Source organism: Anomalospiza imberbis, chromosome 6 (assembly GCF_031753505.1).
Source record: "Anomalospiza imberbis isolate Cuckoo-Finch-1a 21T00152 chromosome 6, ASM3175350v1, whole genome shotgun sequence".
Classification (NCBI taxonomy): domain Eukaryota; kingdom Metazoa; phylum Chordata; class Aves; order Passeriformes; family Viduidae; genus Anomalospiza; species Anomalospiza imberbis.
The window spans coordinates 29,307,057-29,329,199 of NC_089686.1; the positions used below are offsets into that span (position 1 = coordinate 29,307,057).

General features: G+C 36.2%; 1 protein-coding gene across 2 annotated transcripts in view; it reads left to right on the forward strand.

Moving 5' to 3' along the window:
* The window catches only part of STXBP6 (syntaxin binding protein 6), a 91,013-nt gene that overhangs the window by 64,574 nt on the left and 4,296 nt on the right, over window positions 1-22,143 (forward strand). Inside the window, exons 4-5 of one of the 2 annotated variants that reach the window (XM_068193015.1) lie at window positions 6,250-6,380; window positions 8,177-8,342. The exons of the other annotated variant lie outside the window; for it this stretch is intronic. Coding sequence (XP_068049116.1) covers window positions 6,250-6,380; window positions 8,177-8,342 — 297 coding nt within the window. The remainder of the gene's footprint in view (window positions 1-6,249; window positions 6,381-8,176; window positions 8,343-22,143) is intronic. 2 annotated transcript variants of the gene reach the window in all.

Consider the following 22,143-nt stretch of genomic DNA (forward strand, 5'->3'; position numbering starts at 1 on the left):
ACTGGGGCTTCAGGTGTTTGAATAGTTATAAAATCTGTTTTTAAGGATAAGTATTTACATGGTTCTGTGAAAAATAAAAATCTCTAAAGGAAAAAACCAAAAGGCAAGGCATTTTGCCTCTAAGTAGCAGGTTTTTATTAATACAGTCATGCTGGAAAGCATGCAGGCTCTCACTTCAGACTTATAACACTTCATGATGTTATACGTGTGAACAAAAAAACGTATTTTTTCATTGCAACTTAAAGCAATATTTTCGGTTTTTTTTTATTTAAAGTCACCAGAATACTTTTTAATCTAGTCCTTTATCTTGGGAAGATACAGGATATATCTTAACCCAGTTAACCAATTTTTTATTAGTACTTTATTTTCCTTTTACTATTCAACTGATAAAGATAACTTGCATGTAGAAAGAAAATTTATTACTTACATAAAACTTCATTTCAAACAGTGTATGAATATATGTTCATTAAGAGAGAGGTATTTAATACATTTTCATCCTAAAGCATGAGGCTGGCAACTTGTTACGGGCAGTGATGCAGTAGAGCTGATTTAAGCAGACAGATGATGCATATTGTTATCTGAACTAGTGGGAGGGGCTGTGGGAAAACCAGTATGTGTTTAGACTTAGGAGCAGTTTGCCTCTTTTGTATCTAAAAGCTTCTCTTTCTTCCAATTTGATGTCAAAACATTATGCTGTGCCTAAAGAAACAGAAGGAATTAATGTTTGGTTACACTGCTATGTATTTAGGGCCATTCACATCCTCATGTCCTATTTGGCAAGTGGAGAAGGTGGGACTGTGCTGCTTGTCCCTGCTTTCAGCTCCTTAGATCCCAGATGGTGAGAAAGCAGCACTGTCAAATGAAGGAAAGAGGAAATATGGGCAAAAATAGGAGATACCATTCTGAGAAGTCAGGCCTCAACTTATGAACATTTTGACACCTGGCAAGATTTGACCAGAAAGTGGGAATTTAAACCTGCCCCAGTTTTAGCTGGTTTTGTTTATTTTCAGTGAGGCTAGCTTCTTTTGCTGCAAACATATCCTTTCTTTTCTCTGTACCTAAAAAACATTAATCCTGGAAATGGCAACGTAAGTCTAAATTCTTTTTGCCACAGTCTTCTCAGAGCATCCCTTTTTATTATAGATAGTTGAGGTCTAAGAAATGTGGCGGTTGTGCAGGAGGTAATAGTTGGACAATTGCAATGGGAAGGCTCAAGGTTCTAGAATTAATTCAGACTGCTCATTAAGTCAGTATTAGTTAAAACTGTTCTGAGAAAACGTGAAACACTGCAACTTTTGGTGCTCAAACTCAGAGCCAGAATTGATAGGTAGCAAAGCTCACAACCATCATGTAAAGCAGACTGGAAACAGTTTTCCTAAAATTCACATGGTATCCTAAGACAGTTTCATGACTATCTGGATCTTACTCCTCATGACCTAAATAAGTCAGAATGCACCTGTTTGCTCTATCTTAATTCTCAGCTTCGTTTTTCTTATTGTCAGAAAGTTATTGTAGGAAAATCTGGAAGTTGCTTGCCAGGACCATACGTTGGGGACCATGTGACCTGAACAGTAGTAGCTTGAACTACCTTGTAGCCTTACAGAATAGAGTAATACAAACTTCCGTCGTAAGGATTAAGTGGATATATTAGTGTTCTTTCCCCTGCCTGGTCTTCATTTCCTTGCTTTGGGAAGAAAATAGGGAGGATAAGATTCTGAAATGGGGGGAAAACAATTGTAAGGTTGTCTTACTGACAGAAGGAAGAGCTTCTTATGCTGGAGGAATAGAGATAGATCATCATGCCTTTTGCTTTGGAGTTTCATAGGTGAGAATAGCAAATGGGGGCCAGCCCTCATAGATATCTTAGTGTCTTTTCTTTGAGCCCTTGTACTTTGACATTTGAAAGAAAACCCAAGAAATATTTATTTCTCGAACTTCTGGGGCATTTCTATAAGTTACTTGTGCTTTGTCCTCTGAGACAAGATTGCAGAATTGAGTAGCAACTGGACAAAGATACAAAAAAGTCGCCAAACCTCACAATGTCTTCCATCATAAATTGCTGCAGCTGATTTCTCGCACAGTTTCTTACTTCACCAATAACTGCATGTTGCTTAAAAAGAAGAAATCTTATTTCCATGTGTGACATGCAGAAATGCTGTATGAACCTACCATTTATTGATGAGTTCCAAAGAAATGTATTTTGTCCATGCTACAGCTTTTTATTTGGAAGTCATAGTGTTACAGTTTTTAAAAAAGGCAAAGCAAACAAAAAACCCACTTAAAATTGAAGCATAACTTAAATATTTGCTTTTATAAAGATAGATAATGATTATGTAAGATCTTAGCAAAAATGTTTAAATGATTTGTCAGAGAGAGAATGTGTCTAGGTATATGTAATTGCTTCCACTTTTTTTCATTTTTTTAGAAAATACTTTTTACTTGTTTGCAAGATAACTCCCACTCAGTGGCTGGTGAAGTGTTCTTTAAACAATTTAATGAGCAGCTAGAGAGGATGGTTTTCCCAGCTGCCAAAGGGTTTCTCAGAGTTACAGTGACTGTCATATTACTGTCAAGCTGTCATGGACTAAGTGATGGTTTTAAAGAATGTTTGGTGGGTTCGTGAGTAGCTGGTTTTTTGAATGCTATAGAAATGCTGGCTGTTTCCTAAAATACTAAGACACGAAAGGTGAAATGCAACTAGATCTGTTTGGCTGTGCACAGTAACCATGAGTGTGAGATGTAAAGGAGGAGCTGCTGTTTTCCTGAGGGGATTGCACCATTTAGCTTAAGACTGCATTTCTGCTGTAGGTGATGACATACTCAAGGTCCTTGTAGGTTCCTCCATAGAAGAGTAGCACTCTTGGCCTCTCCCAGAGTTATGTGGTGGATGATACAGAAACAATCATCTAATCAAGATGCTTCTATAGTTCATCACTAATAGGCATTTTTGGGAGGTGATGAAGTTTGGAAATGTAATGTGAATCTTTCACTGCAGTGCAGAGTACTAATGGCTCCGAATACAAAGCTGCTGTTTATTGATTATTAAAAGTCCTATATGGAGAAGTTTGGAGAAGTAGATTTTGTATATGTCAAATGAACCAGTTTCTGGAGATACTGAGATTAGACATATAGTATTTAAATATCATCTGTAAAATTTTATATTCTCACCTTGAAAGATTAATGCCCCCTGTTTTCAAGAGCACTTGAATGTATGTCATGTTTAAGCCTTGAGAACAATAAAAAGTTTGCTCTATTAAAGTTTAAGGCTATACATTTCATGACTGATTACCCGTGAGACTCTGAGGGGGAAAAACAAGTGTTTGATCACCCAATCCATCTAGTGCTTCCTGGTGACAAATCCTTTGTTTTGCAGAGCTGCTAGTGTTAATTATATGTGTGACTTACGTATAGTATGCACAATATTTTTGTTAATAAATAGCTCATTTAGCAGTAGATCATTGCCCATTTTGCATGGAAAGAGAATAATCCACAGGCCATAAAAATTGAGCCACTGTTACATAGCCTTCAATTAGTACTGATTTGTAGAACATATGTGAAACTTGGTCTAGTAGAATGCTGTAAAGTGTTTGAATACATAAAAAGAGTAAATTTAGGGAAGGTAGGCACATAAACTTGTACCATTTTTGAGTTTGTTTCACACTCACTACTGTGTAGATTTGAAGTAGAAACAGAACCTGTAAATACCCTATAGGTATAGATAGGTTTCCTGACATCCCTGCTTTATAGGGATTTTTATATTTGCATGCATGGGCCATGGAGTAAGTAATAAATCTTTAATACTAATCTCACTTCTAAGTAATAGCAGTCTTTGCTTTTCAGTAGTCATTCTGGTCTAATTTTGGTACTACCTTTCTGATAGTACATTGATCTTCTGTCTTATGTAGCATTTGATGTAGGATTCTAAATCATGTACTTCACCATGCACCAGTTTGGGTCTCAGTGCTTCCACTGTCAATGAGATTTCTGACAATTTGTTTACTACATTCCTGTCAATAGGCTGATCAATATACTGAGTCCAGCTGTGCTTTTTATTCCAAGGTAATTTCTTAAAAACAATTCTCTTGTGGAATGCTAGTATCTCTTTTTTTCTTTTTCCCTGCTAAAATTTCCTTGGAATGAATTTTCTCTTTATCAAGTTCAGTTCTCATAAGGGTATTTGGACTTTCACAGACACACTTAGAACTGAAAACATCTAAATCTGAGATACTGAAAAGAGCTTTTCTTATTAATCTGCTTTTGCTAATGTTTTCCAAAGTACATTTAACAACAAGACACAAATCTGTGCATTTTAAAATTTTCATCCTAAGAATTAATATTAACTTTTTGACTTCAAAGAACGATAAGGTATTACATCAGTATTTACGTAGTATTTAACTGTGGCTCTGGGTGCAGAAGTGCATGCAGCATGTATTTTCAGAGTGGGAAGCCTGTTACTTTTCCTGGTTATCTGGGCAAATGGGGTGCACAAAAACAAGCAATCTTGCTGTTTAAGTCTTGATTATTTTGGAAGCTGTCTTTCACTGCCAGCATCTAAAAGCAGAGAAAAGAAACTTTTCCAGTAATACTCTTATTTGGCGGACCATATAGGTAAAATTATTTTTTGCAAGTGTTTAGGTAGAAAAAAAATAGATGACACACCAGCTTTAGTAGATTATGCAATACAATGATCATACAAATTGTTTCTTCACAGAAAGTGGAAATGTGTTTGGGAGTGACTTAACATACATCAGCAGAAAAGTAGCATGTAAATAAAATACGCATTTGACTACAGAAAGTGTCTAAAGCTGCTTATAGAATTTCCATTGAGTTATACTGATTAAAAGAATATTTGTTTAGAGAAAACATCTAATGCAGGAAGTCAATTTTCCTACTGTTGAAAAGTTAGCCTTAGTAAGTACTCTTTGAAAACCCGATTCTGACTTAATGATACACTAACTTGAGCATTATATTGCCTTTTTTATTATTTTCCAAAATCAGAGCAGTCTTCTTTTTTGTGGTTTTTAACATACATTTTGTTTATTTTAAGTAATATCATTCTTATTCATAGATATTGTTTGTGGTACCTAATATTTGGAAGGAGAAGTGTCAAACTTTGGTTTCTTAATTCTTACACCTGTGTTTTTCACAGACTATTGTCTGACTTGATGGATTTACAGTGTAGTAAGTGCATGTACCTATGTCTCTTGGCTGGCAATCAAATGTTACAAATGGTGGTGGTGTTATGCAAGCATGACCTACATGTACCATGTTGTGAAAAGACTAGAAAAATACTTTGTTTTTTTCGATCAGCAGTATGAAATTAAAGTAACAGTATTTTTAATAAGGTGCATATACTTACATGGTCATATGGTTGTTTTTTTTTTCCCTTCTCTGTTTTCCTAAATTGAGAAGATGAGAAAGAAATTATTAATACTCAGTGCTGAATATGAGAAAGTTAAACAAATTAGCATGGGGAAAAGAGAACAGTAAGGTAATTGACGGTGCACCTCTCCTATGAGGAAAGTCTGAGAGAATTGGATTTTTTCAGCCTGGAGAAGAGAATGCTTTGGAATCATGTAATTGCAGCCTTGCAGTACCTGAGAGCCTCCAAGAAATCTGGAGAGGGACTTTTTACAAAAGCGTGTAGTGATAGGACAAGGGGAAATGGCTTTACACTGAAAGAGAGTAGATATAGCTTAGATATTAGGGAAAAATAAGTCTTTACTGGGAGGGTGGTGAGGCGCTGGGACAGGTTGCCCAAAAAGGTGGTCAATACCCTGTCTCTGGAAATGTTTAGAACAGACTGGATGGAGCTCTGAGCAACCTGGTCTACTGACAGGTGTCCCTGACCATGGCAGGGAGATAGGAACTGGATGATCTTTGAGGTCCCTTCAAACCCAGGCTATTCTGAGATTCTGCGATTGTAAGAATGAAATGAAAAGACCTTTGTTCTACTTCTGGGTTTTTTACAGGATATTGGTAACTTAAGTTGATAACGGCTAAAATATATCCAGTTTTGAGAACTAAACAGCTTGTTTGGCATCATACCACCATTCTGACAGTAAGGAATATGTTTTGCAGTATTATCCTGGAAAGATAATGCATTCTGCTTTCAGAATCGTGACGTGTATTTGCTTTGTGGAACACTGTAGAAAATACACCAGCAAAACAGCTACTGATAAGTGAAGTAAACAGCATGTTCCTGAATCACAAAGCCCATTTCAGTTATATGTTTTTCTATATGTTCAGTGACTAACAAGAAACCAGCTCAAGCATCTATTACAAAGGTGAAGCAATTTGAAGGCTCCACGTCGTTTGTCAGAAGAACTCAGTGGATGCTCGAGCAGCTTCGCCAGGTCAATGGTATAGACCCTAATCGGGTGAGTTTGAACAGTTTTCTAGAAAATTAAAATTGAGCTGTTATGTAACTGATTTATGAACCAGGCATTCTTTCGATTCAAAAGGCATCTAGAAATACAAGATACAGGTTTAAGTGCAAATTCTCAAAAAAGAAATAAGTGGAATATGTGAACTAAATTTTAATGGGAAACATGGGAGGAGGCTAAAGCTCAGTCATATGGATTTTTTCTTCTTGTCTTTCCATACTTTTCTTACTGCTTTCTCTTTTCTTTGTGAAGAGCAAAGTAAGAGTCTTGTTTGCTTCAGCTTTAAGCCTCTTGGGGTCTTCTTTGGCATGCAGCTGTGCTGTGAGATAGAGCAATAGTAGAAGTAGAAGTAAGTACAGAAGAGGTTGCTGAGATTCAAGTTTGTGAAATCTTGTAAATCCTGCATTTTTTCTAGGACAGTCCTTTCCTCAGATATTTTGGTATTCCCTATCTTATGCTAGAAAATGTGGTAATGTACTTTAGCTGCAAATGGCAAATGAACTCTGATTTAAACAAAAAGCTACCAAAAATAAAATAAAACAAATCAACCCTATAATAAATAGCTGTGGAATTACTCCTTTAACTTGGGCTATGCAGCTCACCTTGAGCTACCTCAAGACAAAGTTGTACTAATATGTGTTAGGCTTATGAATGCAACTCTCCAATACTAAAACAACATACTTAGAAGTTAAAAATGTGGCTCATACTATGTGCTCACAAAGTGATTTAGTGTTCTTCTTATAGCAAAATATTTTTGTGATTAACTCCCTTGGTTTCTTCAAAGTTGAGCTCTGATCAGCCACCTAAGTGTCTTAACTATGGTGCACCAAATTCTATCTCTACGCAAGTCTTGATTAGTTCTTAAATGCCTAGTACCAAGTCTAGTTACTACCTAAAACTTGGTACAAAAAAGAAGCCTTTGGCCACTGCCCTATGAAATGCAAGGACTGAAATTATATATTCTGTGGGTAAAGGAACTATGAAAACAAGAGAAATGACAAATAGATAGGGGTTAAGAGTTTTAGGTCCTTTTACAGCGTCTGCTATGCAGCTATATACGTAACAGTTTGAAAGTCCTACCAAGATCTTAAGCTTAGAAATGTTTCTTTCAGACTTATCTCCCTGTGAATTCCTAGTGTCATCAGTTGGAAAAAAACATTTACTAGATTAGATTGCAAACAAAGGTTCACAAATATTAAATATATAGCATGACTTCTTGCATAAAATCCTTTTATTTTGGCAGCTGAATCTGGTATAGAGCTGCACTGTGATTTGTTCTGGGAGTGGCCTTTTGCTCATGTTATCCTGAGTCCTTTGCAACACTTCATAAAAATATATTAAATACAATAACTAAGACTTGTTATTTGCTTAGGACTTAGCTTATTTGTTTGGTTGAGCATGGAGAGCAGAGCCACATCTTCTATAGAATAGTGTGACCATAGATTTTGTATTGAGATATATAAATGCTTGCATAATACAGAAGACACAAATAACTATATATCTGAAGATAGCAATGATTTCTTATGAGAATTTGGCTTTTAATGTTTTGATCTAAATTATTTTTCTTTTCAGATATTTTTGTCAAAGCTGACTGTTCCTCATTAAAAATAACAGTAAAAAAAAAACCTTCCTGCCTGTTTGGTCTTTTTCATTCAAAAATATGCAGTAATACCAGAATGGCTATTAGTTGCATGACCTTTCTACTTTTTGCAACACAGTACATTTAAAAAAATATCTTTCTCTGAATCATTTTAAAAACTGGAATAACAGTCTATTTTTTTTCCTTCTAGGATTCCCCAGAATTTGATTTACTATTTGAAAATGCGTTTGACCAATGGGTAGCAAACACAGCTTCAGAAAAATGCACATTCTTTCAGGTTCTACATCACACTTGTCAACGATACCTTACAGACAAGAAGCCAGAATTTATCAACTGCCAGTCTAAGATTATGGGAGGCAAGTGAATCTAATCTTAATACTTTGCAGTTGGATGTGAAATGATTTGCATGTGATTTATTCTCTGTTCAGATAAGCTTGCAGCCCAATGACGTCTTGAAATCATGGGTCTGGATATGCTAATTTAGCAGTAAACTTCTAGGCTTCAGCATTTCTGCACCAAGCACCACATCACACTCTTGTTACTTTGTCATTCTTTCATTTTAGCTACTGAAACTGATAACAGATACAGATAACTTTGTCAATCAATAGTTCTCTTTTAGTGTCTTTTCAAACGAAGAAAAAATGTGCAGAATTTCTTGTGTCTTCTCTCATTCTTTCCTTTTTCACATTTATAGAATTTCCTTTGTTCTTGGTGTGGTGGTCAGGAAGAGCTGCATTAATGGGTGAAGATATACTCTACAATTCTTCTATTTCATATGTGAAGTCTCATGTTGGTTATCTGATTGATAATGTTTCTCACTTCCATTCTTCCTGCAAATTAGTTGTTATTAATAAACCACAATACCTTTTGCCTTTGAACTTGTGTTATTCTCCCAAGCTTGACTTGTCCAAAATCGAGTTCCTGATTCAACTGACCCAGTATTAACTTTATCCTAAACAAATGTCATCACAGTGGAAAAAAAATTACTACAGAGGTTCATAAATATATGCTTAACTTCTACTTTTTCAACACACACTAGACTCCACCATGTCCCATAAAGCATACCCATATTCTCCATTTGACAACTTCCTAGATAAAGTGGGTGTATTCAGTAATCCTCTGATAGCCGATGGTGACCATTTCCATATTCCTTGCATGTCATTCTGACTGGGCACAAATCTGGTCTCTGTATGTATACTCACAGTGCTGCATATAGACATTGTATAGGAACTAATAAATCTCCTCATGGATACAATGCTTCTGCTGTTCTTCACACTATCAACTTTTTCCTCACACTGGGTGATACACTTCCTGTGGATAGGTTTAAATTTGACAGAACCTGTATGAACTGCAAACCAAGTAATAGTTGACCCTAAATTTCAGTGACCTGCTGTGTGTCAGCCTCACTGAGCCAGCTGTTTGTATCAAAACCCATTTAGTCCAAAACCTGAAATACCAAGAATTATTTTCTGGAATATATGTTGAAATGTATTGTCAAGGTCAGATTCATCCTGACTAAAGAAAGTAAGGTCCAAATGTAGCTAAGCAGACCAAAGAACATAGAGACCTGAGAATATAGTTTAAAATGTGTTATATCCACTTGAGAATTTACGACTTGGGTTATTTTGTTGTTGCTGTTATGTTGGTGTATATTGCTAACTAGTCAAAGCAGTATATTCAAATCATACTTAACTCTTAGTGTGGTCAGATTTTAAGATGAGGCTTGTCATTTCATCCCCACAGCCAAGGCAGCATAACATTTTAAGTGATATTCTTGTGAACTTTCTGAGGATGTGAAAAGTAATACTTTTTCTTTTGGATGGTTAGGCAGTTTAACTTCTAATACTCTACAAAATAATAAACAAAAATTATTAAAAGACATATATTAATGCACCCACATATTTTTTTTTAAGTCATTATATAAATATGTCCATCATATGTGTAATGTATGTCTTGTTGCTAATGCAGATTTTAAAAAATAAAATTGCCAGTGAAGAGCATTTTTTCCTAAGTGGAACTGAAAATGAAAGAACTTGAAGGGCTTGTTGACAAGCCTACTTATTGAACCTTATTCCTTCCTAAAGGATAAGAATGAAGAAAGTGAAATTCATGCTGCACCTGTTTCTGCAGGAAGTGCTTAGGATCTTAGCTTTAAGTAAATAAGGGTGTTCCTGTGGAACTCCAGACTCTCTTCATGGCCTTCCTCCTTTTACCTCCTTTCTCTCTCACACACAGACACACACACACGCTTCCCCCTGTAGACCAGAGCCCTGCCACTGACTCTCCTTCTGCAGAATAATTTTTTACCTTATTTTCATTTGCGTGTCATGTAATTATAGTCTGCAGACTTAAATAGGCTTAAATAGGCTAGACTGTTCTCTGTAACTTGATTAATGACATCAGTACTTGCAGCAATAGTGAGAACTGACTGAAGGAATGGGTGCTAATCTGAGAACAAAGAACAAATTCAAGTTTAGGCAGACCATAACAAGATTCCTCCTACTAGTGTCTTATACTAAATATTTCAGGTTTGTCTTTTGTTAGAATTTAGGTGAGCCCTCTCCATAGCTTACATGCATTCTGGATGTTATAGTGGAGAAGAAAGGTAGGCTTTGGGGCTGCAGGGCTTTTTTTGACTGATTTTTCCCCCCCTTGTGTAAATTTATAACATAAAGGTTCTGATAGTGGAATGTGTGTAATTTGGAGTATCTTTGTGTTATATTGTTATTTGGTGGCTGTGTTAGTCAGGTTGTATTACTTATATAAAGCAAAGTTGGAGATGGCTGGTGTGCAGAAATTTCATCCCTTAGAGGTTGTGTTCATTGGAACTGCTTGATTCTTGACATAGCACTAAACTGACATTGAGGATGCATTTGACTCTCATTTCTGGATAGAACCTTGAGATGCAGCTGTTGAAACTCTTTAGCTATTAACTCTGGCCCTATAATAAAGAACAAACATTTGCTGCCACCTTTAGATGCATATTAGAAATGCATTTGGTTTTAAGCTTTGTCCTACCTCTACACATTGGCATTTAACAATTGTTCTGCTGAATTAATCAAAATATTCTTGGAAACCCAAAATGATGACATCTTTACCTTTGTGACCTTTTCTGTAGGACACCCTGCAGGAGTTACTAATGAATCACTATTTTTCCTCCAAGAATAAAATGCCAGTGTGAGAATGGTAATGAGTACTTTTTCCATACAGTATTACTCATGCTGGCTTACCACATTTGAGACCTGCTAAGCATATAGTGGTGTTTACCATACACAGCAAGATTAATGACTGACTAAAGGAGACAAACGAAAATTGTGTTAGAAATTGCCCCAAGCATGCTGATCTAGTGGGTAACATCCCTGTCCATGGTGAGGGTTTGGAAATAGATCATCTTTAAGGTCCTTTCCAACCCAGGCCATTATATGATTCTGTGAATTAGGATGGGAAAAAAGAAAATTGTTGCCCTCTCTCCTGTCAAATACCTCATAGTTGGTTGTTTGTTTCAGTTCTTGCCTGATAGACATTGAAAAAAGTGTGTATTTGAACATATTACTCTTGCAGACATTCACATGTAAATTAATTCTGATAGAAATTAATTTGACCCCCAAAAAATTAAAAAACCAACCAAACAAAAAACAACAACAACAAAGGTGAATTATCTGCAGTATCTTATTTTGGTGGTGTTTTGCTGGTTTGAAATGACCCATCAAATTTAGCCATGTTCCCATAAAGAAACTTTGGTTATTTCTTGCCAACATATACCAAATACTCAGTTATGGCATTCTGGAGGTTAAAATATTAGAAACTTAGTTTTTTGCTGCCAAAAACATTTCAGATGCTTGCTTTTATGCCCTGGATATTCGTGTCAAGATTAATTCTGCTTTGCAGTTTTACTTAACTCTATGTATTTTAGTGATCTTAAACATAAAAGCCATGTATTGAGATTAGAATGGGTAAGAATAGTTGAGATCTTTTTCCATAGAAATTTGGCATATAATCTGAGCTCTAAATTAACTTCTAAAAGTGAAAGCTTGTAAGAAAAAATAACACTCAGTTTGTCAGTCCTGTCAGCCCACCTCAAGAACTTCTAGAGGCACTTCTTACCCAGAGGTGGTGTTTATCTTGAATGTAATTTATGATCATAGTGGCAGAGCTATTCACTGCCAGTTTTACCCTGATTTCTTCTACTAAGATATCTTTCACTGTTTCACTTCACCTAGCTTCATTAGTTTAGTGTTTTGGATAGATTTTGCAGTTACAAGTCTGATTTACACATACTCAGTGTATTCATACTTACATAGATAAATTTTTGTATGGATAAAACATAGGCTTGGGTTTGAATATACATTTTACAGCATTTTGGAATTCATCAGTTTTTGCTTAAAACGAGATGGATGCCAGTTCTGTTTTGTGCTGCTGAGCATTACTTGATTGGTGAAAGCTATTTTCTGGTCACCTTTGTGTGTAACCAAGCAAGACCAGATAGAGTGTTTTCATCCTATATAAAACTTCCTTTAATCTAGCTGACCTCTGATGTGGGAAGGTGATTGTCCATGTTCATAACAACTTCAGAACTATTAGAAATGTAAAATAGAATTGTTTTTCTATATATTATAAAGAAGGAGAAAAAGCAGCCTTGGTTAATAGACACATCGGTAAAGGAAAAAAATCCACCACCTGAATGCCCAACTGTTTCAAAAACTAAAATCTTCCTTTTCTGTTCCTGCAATTCAGTATTTCCTATGTTTCCATGTTTGTTCACTGTTACGTCATTTAATGCAGCATTTTTCCCAGTCTGGAAAGTGAATGCAAGTGGTGCATCAATAGCAATAGCTATTCAAAATACCTCTATGGAACATATTTTGTTGAATGAACCCAGATCCATTTCTCAATATTTCTGAGCTTCTTAGACCCTTGAGAATAAGGGTCTAAGAATTCACATAAATTCTCAGGTGACTTGAGACCAGAAAACTCAAATTAAGCATTAAATAACAGCTTTATCTTAATGATCCTGCTCTGAATATTTGACCTCGTCTTGTTTGTAAATCACACAGCCATTAGCTCATTTGAAATAAGCAGACATATATTGTGCTTAATGAATTGCTGTATTGCTGCTGCAGAGTTATCCTTTTGTTACCTTTTTGAATTTGAATTCTTTCCAGTGTCTGTCAGAAAGGATCTCTCTAAAGAATCACTTCTTGATCTTGTGTATGAAAATCCTGTATACCATGTTTTTCATTATCAGTCCCTATGAAAGTCACAAGGCAATGGCATTACTATATATCGGAACAAAGTCAGTAGGAAGTGTGAATTATCTTGTACTTGCTGCCCAGCATTGTCTCCACTCCAAAAATCATTCTAAACTTAGTACATTGTAGTTCCTCATGACTAGCAGGAATTCATTAGTGTTGACATTTTCAGTCTTCTGAACTTCTTCTGTTGACTCAGACAGGATCAGTTCAGTATGTATAATGGCTCTCTTTCTACTTTGATAGCATAGGTCATTTCTCTTCTGAAGCATTTTAGAATTTTCTTTATCTTTCAAAGTTCCTATATTGACATAAGAAAGTAGAAGACCTTGTTTGGATAGTCTTATTTATTATTCACTCTTCATTTACTGTGAACTTCAGCTCATGGTTGGTTGGCTGCTGAGAACCTGGATACTGTGATTGCTCTACAAGGTTCATGCTTGATAGTGATGCAAAAGTTTATTCTGTTAGTTTCTCATTTAGAAGATTTTCACAAAGTTGTGATTAATAAAACTCATGCAAACATGTCAGGCATAATTCAGCTAGTGAGTACAGTACTAGCCTTAATCGAGTTATAACAGTCTGGAAATCAGAGCATTTACTCAAGTCCCCAGATAGACTTCACAGTTTCTTCTGGATACAGCTCTGATAGTATTGTTTGCAAGACCCTGGATAGGAAGCAGTCCACCTCTGGAATGGCTAGGTGGGCTGCAGGCATTGCAGGAATCTGAAATATACAAACATTCTTCAGTCAGTCAATCTAGGTAAAGCATGTACCTTTCTTTTTTTTTTTGGCTCTTTTTGGTGGAAAATAGGTTAAACTCAAGGCCAAAACTGGGATGTTACCCACTAGACTGATTTTTTTTTTCCCATCTTAAAATGTACCTTGCAAATCTAAGGAGCTGACATGGCTAATGAGAGCAGAGGAAGAAATATATCTCTGTTGTCAATAAGGCTTATCTTGTTTTCCTGCTTGCTAATGAAGATGCTGAAAAGGATGATAATTTTGCCTTCTACGTCCTCTGGAATTGGTAGGACCTTTTTAAAAGTATAATGTTGTGATGCACAAGGTGTTCTTTGTTATTGTTAGAAATAAATTGCAAGCATCTGTTTAACTCCCAGTGTCATAGGTATTATTTAACTACTAGCAGAAATAAAATATGTTTTTTCTTCATATAAGAGCTGAGATAAATTTGCCCTAAAAGTACAAGATTTCAGATACACCAAAGTAAATCATGTGGAGATGTAAATAATGTTCAGAAGCAATGAAGTGACAGACTAGGGTTGTATTAAACATGCTATAATATAAAATATTCTTTGTTACTATAGCTGATATTACAAGTTTTATTTCATGTGTTGCAAATCAGGAAGACAGAAATGTATGGGGTCAAATATGAATACTTTTATTGAAGTTTAAAGAGCAATTATAATATTCTGGGGGTTTTTTTTTATCTTTTTTTCTGTCTTACATGCTTTGGACAAAATATCTGATTAGTTGAATTTTTAAGTCTCTTTGCATCAACATAATGCACAATATTTGCCCACCTTCTTATATTTAAATTTGTTCCTGGCCATTTTTGGTATTGGTTGATATTAAAAGATCCTGATGTGTCAGAAGAAATTGCCTAGCCCATATGGGAACAGGGGAAAGTACTGTAGCCAGTTTCAATTTGAGATCACTTCTTACTCTAAAATATGTATTACTTTTCAGGGCAGAATAAGATTTTTACAGAGGTGGAACCATTGATTATGTCTCTTGGGAGTACAATGACTCTTAATGTTGCATGATTGGTAAAGACTAAATTAAGTGCAGAATTTGTACCACATACATCAAAATACTTACCAGATTTGGTAACTGATGCTTTTTGAAGGTCATAAACTTTCCAGATTCAGGTGCAAAGATTTACAGAAGTGTTTTATTTTCCTTTGAAGAAAGTGAAAGTTCATGGCAATCCTCCTCTCCAGGCTCTGAAACTTCTAGATTTTATGGAGCAAATAAAAGTTGGGAAGTAAGTTATCTTTGAAAGATAAATTGAGAAGTTGATGTTCAGATTTAAGTTTGGATTCAAGTTTTCAAAGCTGGAAATCCAGTGAATATTCTAGTTTTTATAAATGCTCTTTCAGATCACTTTGTCATCCTTTCTGGATGATAATTTAAATATTGAAATTATCTAGAGTACATTCCATTTGTGTGATATGGGAATTCATTAAGTTGTAAGAGTGTATAATCTTACAGGATTACAGTCACAGAAGTACTGTTTCTATAATCTTCTGCATATTATCTCGAGCTGTTTAATAAGGCTTTCACATGGCTGTTTAAGAGAGGTCAGAAATGTTTTTTTTTTTCTGTTTGGGTCTTTTTAGTAGCTCTTCCTTTTTTTATTCAAGAGAGCTCTTAACCAAGGCTGTCAGCACAGCACCAATATGCATGAAAGGATGTGTAACAGTCGGCAGAGAAGTGACAGGGATGAAGAAGGAGGGGAAGAATGTGGTTGTCCGGTGGACCTTTATAATCATCTGTTGTGTTACAGATGTGAGGGACAGCCTTTGGTTAATGTTAGTCTAGGAAATGTAAGTCTCTGGTAATGATGATTTCAACAAAACAAATAGGCTCAGCAAGGAGAGGCAGCTAATGGATGTGTGGTAAGTGCCACCATCTGTTGAAACTTCATCAATCTAAATATGTTGATTTTGAAATACTGTAGCATTCTGAGTTAGATGCCTAGAGTTCACTTAATCCTTTATAATTAACTGTGGTGTGTGCTGGTTTCTCCGGTATTGTTCCAGACTAAGTTGTTCCTTATTGTGGGCACTTTCATGGCAGTCTTAGCAGTGGAAGAGGTTTGCCTTCATGTGCTGTGTTGCAGTAATGAGCAGCTCTTAATTTATTTTTTTATGTCATAATTCTATCTTCCAACCAAATGTATGATTTTGATTGGTGAATATAGCTAATATGTGGGAGTCACCTGAACCTTAACACACCAGGAGAAACTTTCAGATTAGCGAAACCTGTAATTGCCTCTTGATCTTTCTGTGGTCACTCGCTTCATTCTAAATTGTTGTTTTCAGTGATTCAGTACAGTTTAGAGGATGGAAGAAGAGATCAAGTTTTTGTAAAATGCTGTCTATAAGAGCAATATTCAAGCTATTTTTTATGGACACTGGTTAATTGAAATAGATGAGAGTAATGTGCATAATTAGCAGAAAAAACTATTCAGGCATAAACATATGCCAATCTTGGATGATTGGGATGGTGCTAAAATACTGCCCGTAAACATATAGCACCTGGATTACGCTGAGGAAGGGCTGCCACAATCAATCACTCTCAGGTCAGGTGCTGCATTTTTCATTTGCTGTTTTCCAACCATTGCTCTTGACTGATTTCATCCTGGCCTTGACCAGTTCTTACTCAGTCTTCATTCTTACTCATGACCCATAACTTTATTTTCAGTTTATGTGGACATAGAAGTTGGTGGTTTTGAATATGCTGCTTAAATAGCAAACATAGAATTTTCAGAGTCACTTACCTGATGAAGAACTAGGAATCTGTTGACAAATACACTGTCTTCCATGCCTCCATTGTAGCAGGTTAATGCATTATGTTTCTCAATAATAATTAACACTACTTAAGCAGAAGCTCAGTCAATAGTATTGACACAATGTCTGCAAGAATTACCTTTGTTTAGAAAAAGCCTGTGGTTCATTTTCAGGGCATGTGGCTGTCTAAATCTCCTATCCACCCTAAAAGAAATGTCAATACTTTGGTGAATTCAATTTGAAACAAAACAACAAGTTTGCATCAGAAGACGTGTTAACACTTAGGACTGCCTTGGCAGGGAAAAGTCTGTTGTGCTTTCTATTGGTTTTTGGCTGGGATGGAGCTTATTATTCTTCATAACAGCCAGCACAGTGTTGTATTTTAGATTTTGACCAAAACTGTGTTTGTAACACACCAATGTTTTAGGTGAGATGTGCTTACACAGTGTCAAGACCTTCATGGTCTCCTCCTTCTGCCTGCCTCCCTGGCAAATGGCCTGGGCGGGGACACAAACAGGGAAGCTTACCAAAACTGACCAGGGAGATGCTCCATGCCATGTAACAGCATGGTCAGCAATAAAACTGGAGGGGAAACTGCCTTTTCCCAAGGTAGACATTGCTCATGGACTAACTGAACATTAGGGCCAGTGGTGAGCGTTGGGTGGTGACTGATTCTTTTTCCATCATTTGTACTATAGGCTTTCATTAAAAATAGATTTTTTTTTCTTTTAAATATTAAATATAACTATTTATGGTACTCACTGGTTGGGGGATTTTCTTATTCTATATGAAATGTTTCATCATTCTGAATATTTCCTATGGAAAAATATTGTGATTTTGAACCAAACTTGTTTGAATATTTCAGCTCGTGGTCATGAAGAAATGTAGTAAGAACTGCATTTTGCTAATGGCAGAAATGGCTGGAAGGATTTAACCAAAAAAAACTCATACTTTTTCTTTATAGGATGACATCAATGTCAGTAAAAATTGACATGGGAGTTATCCCATTTCCAGGTTATTTTACTTGACAGCTGATCAAAAAAAAATCTTGCAGGTTTTTTCAGTCACAGCTCTCACTTGTGACCCCAGGGGAGCAGCATTTAAGAATAATATTTAAATTTGTCACCTCATACTCAAACAGAAACTTGCCATGGTGCGTAGCTGCTGTTCTCTGTTTTAATTACACATTCTGCTTCTTGTCAGGTTGGCTGTAATATGAGATCTTGCTGAATTCCAGAACTTTCCAGAGTAAGCCTCTCTAACACAAAATTGTTGTAATGGGTAAATGTCACTGCACAGTAAGATTTTTCGACATTATTGATTTTATACTCCCAAAGAAAATTACCCTTTCTCAAATCAGACTTTCTTCCTGCAGGGTTTTCAAAGTTATTACATACAAAGGTTTTTCACATTTGGATCTTCAGAGATGAAGTTTTTCCCAAAGGTGCAAATTTATGTGAACTTAATAATCTTGACTATAATGGTTTGTTATTAATATAAGCACTAATCACAGAATTGTTAGGGTTGGAAGGGACCTCTGGAGATCAACTAACCCAATCCCACAATTTAATATTAATCATCATGATTGAATGTAATTTAATACTGATTTTAATTTGTTGGTATATATCTATAAGAAGATATTTGCTTTAAAAGAATAAATTTGATGAAAGTGCAGTTAAAGTAACAGCATGATCCACATACCTCACCCCCACCCCAAGATTAACAACATTTTGACCAGAGTAGTGATCAGAGACAAATACCTATAATAGAATGATGCAAAGATAATGCTGAAGTAATTTTTATGATTCTACTGCTTGAAATTTGACTATGTAATTAGTTAAGCTGTTCAAAAGTATGAATAATTTACATTATATCATTGCTGTGGAGTACTGAATAAAAGAAAATCTCAGGAGAGCAGGAGGTATTTTAGTTATCAAGATACCTCATCAGTGAAAAAAATCTTTTTTGTATTACTCTAATGGCCCCTATATCACTATTTAAAATAAAAAGACACTAGCATCAGAGATAAAACTTCCTTTTTCTTATGACTGTAGCAGGAAAGCTTGTCCTACTTAACGGCCCATAGAAGAAATATTTCTAGTGCCTTGCAGAACCATAACAAGGGTTGGTTTTTTTGTAATACAGCTGTTTCTAGATCTGAGATTTTGCAAGCCACACTGAGAAATGTGAATACGCTGTGTTTATCTAAGCAATAAAAATACTGAACTGTTGAACCCTTAAGGTAATTTAGGTAATTTATTTTGTCATGTTTTTGGAGGTTTTTTTTAAGACCTCATCTTCATGACTTAATTAAATTTTATTTCCTATGGTTTGCAGAAGTCATTCTTTCTGTTCATGTGCTGCTTTTGGCTCTTTGTCTGCTGTGTTTCAGGCTATGTTGATTTTCTTTCATTTCTGTGTTTCTGATTTGCATATTTTTAAATGTGGGAGTTAAAGCAGCAGAAATCATCCAGATGTATTTGATATGTTGGAGATGATACTGTTTGAGCTAAAAGTAGGAGTGGTTATTTTTTTGGAGAAGTTTATGGAAATAATTTAGTCAAGATATATGAAAAGTACTCTTTGACTCAAGAGACCCCCAAAGCCACAAACAGTATTGTAGACTTGGAAAATATACTAGATAAGAATCACTATATATTTATTTTGCTCTAAAAAGTTTATTGAAAATGTTTGCTGATTCTTGCATTTCTGTAATTTTCATAACTGTCCATTGATTTTTGTTAACGTTTTCAGACGTTTTCCTGAAACATAACATTCAAATCAGATAACTGCAAAATGTATTTAGTCTTGTATTTTGCCTTCTATAGCAAAATTGTGGTTTAGGAATAGTATTCCTCTCTCTAGTGCTTCAACCAAAACTGCGACAGCATTTGCTTCCCCTCCTCCTCCAGCAGAAAGCACAAAAGGCCAAGATTAGGGGTTGAGATAAGAAAATTTTACTGAAAGAAACAGTAAGAAAATGAACAGTAACAGCAAGAATACTAATAGCAAATAATAAAACCTAACTGCATGTATTTCCTTCTCAGAAGTAAGTAGTTGCTAAATGTTTTATTAATGCACGTACAATTAAAAGGGAATGCTTGTGTTTGCAAATCAGTCTCTGTAGAGTCTGATCACTAATCTAAAGAAAATCTCTGCATTGAGCTGAAATATATTTGATACGGCTAATAGAGAATGCGATGAACCTTTTATGAACATGTGATAAAACAAATGATGCAATCTAAATAATGTTATCTCTAGAGACCACTTAGTTTCTTCGCATACTTGATTATGACAGTATTCCTATATCTTCCAGGTATTGGGTATGATGGCTAAAGGATGTACTTTTCATTCTGCATGATAAAAACCCTAAAGCTGACTTCATAGGGTGTAAGAGCCTCTTGATACAGCTTGAATTGTAGAATATCCTGAGTTGGAAGGGACCTACAATGATCATCAAAGTTCAGCTCCTGGCTCTGCACAGGACTCCCCAAGAGTCACACCATATGCTTGAGAGCATTGTCTAAATGCTACTTGAACTCTGTCAGGCTGGTGCTGTGACCACTGTCCTGAGGAGCCTATTCCAGTGCCCCACCACCCTCTGGGTAAAAACCTTTTTCTAATATCCAAAATAAACTAAAGAGGTCAGTGCCTGCCCCTCTTCTTCCCCTTATGAGAAGTTGTAGGCTGCTGTGAGGTCTGCCCTCAGTCTCCTTCAGGCCGAACAAGCCAAGTGACCTCAGCCTCTCCTTGTATGGCATCTCCTCTAGATCCTTCACCACCTTTGTAGTCCTTCTTTGGACACTCTCTAGTAGCTTTATATCCTTTAAGTGTTGTGCTGACCAAAACTGCACACAGAACTTGAGGTGAGCAGAGCAGGACAATCCCCTCCCTTGCCCAGCTGGTGATGCTGTGCCTGATACCCCCCAGGACTGGGTTGGCCCTCCTGGCTGCCAGGGCACTGCTGACTCAGATTCAACTTGACATTGACCTGGATCTTTCCATGGCACTGCTCTCCAGCATCTTCTTCCTCAGTCTATACATAAATCCAGGGTTGCCCCATCCCAAGTGCAGAATCTAGCACCTTCCTTTGTTGATCTTCATGTAGCTGGTGATTACATGGCCCTCTGATTTGTCAAGGTCTTTCTGTAGGGCCTCTCTGCCGTCAAGGGAGTCAACAGCTCCTTCCAATTTAGTATTGCCTGAAAACTTACTCAGTATACATGAGTGCTGCATCCAAGTCCTTTTTTGAAGATGTTGAAAATTGGGCCCTGCACAATCCCACTAGTGACAAGTTGCCAGTCTAATGTCACCCCATTCACTGGAACCCTTTGCACCTGAGCCATGAACCAGTTGCTCACCCATCACATTATGTGTTTATCCAGCTGTGTGCTGGACGTTTTGTTCAGAAAGATCCTGTGAAAGACAGTATGAGAAGCTTTACTGAAATCCTAAAGGAATCCATCAACATGGAAAACATCTCTCAGGATATTTTGAATCAGAGTAGTTACCTGCTGAAGAACAGCTTAAAGGTTTTGCAGGTTGTAGATTATTTATTCATAGGAGTGATTGTCCAATACGTCCAGTGCAAGTGTTGCTATTCCTGCAGTGATACTAATACAGGGATGAGGCATAGTCAGTCATACCAGCAACCACCTACACGTGCTCTAGAAATACACTGATGAAATTCCATAGACTACTGACGTGGGTTTCTGAGCTGCTCATAGATGAGAGCAGATTTTTTTTTTTATTGTTTTACTGGCATTCCACTGGTAAGGATACTCCAGAAGTAGTTCTTCAGAACAGTCTCAGAATAGCAGCTTCTCTGCAAGTCACTGCTCATGAGAAAATACAGTAGATCTTACCTGGAGAAAACACAATATTGTGTTAGCTGGAGGGCAAAACAGTTATTGTCACTGTGCCAAACTTTCAAGTTTATTCTTCTTTGTTGAAAATAATGTGGAGAAATAGATACCAGTATTTGGCCACAAATCTACAAACAGTTTTAGAAGTATAGAAAATAAAGAATATTCTTAGGAGTACAGAAAATGAAAAATATTTTTGTTCTGTGGTTTCCTATTGACATGACAGAAGGTTAACAATATGTTAAAATCTGCTCCCCAACACATTTCAAGACTTTGGAAGATGCTTAGTTTTATAAGTTTATCCATGTAGACTGCTTTCCTTGAATTCAGCAGAGGCTTTGTGATGTTGTAAAAAACAGATTTAATTCAGTGATGGGAGCTTTTAAAACTCTTGTCCTAGAGAACTAACACTATAAAAGAGGCCAAAGCTATTAGATCACACCACCAAAAAAGGAAAACTATTTCCAGTGTGGTGTTGCTCAGTACATGTGTCTATTGGAAAAGCT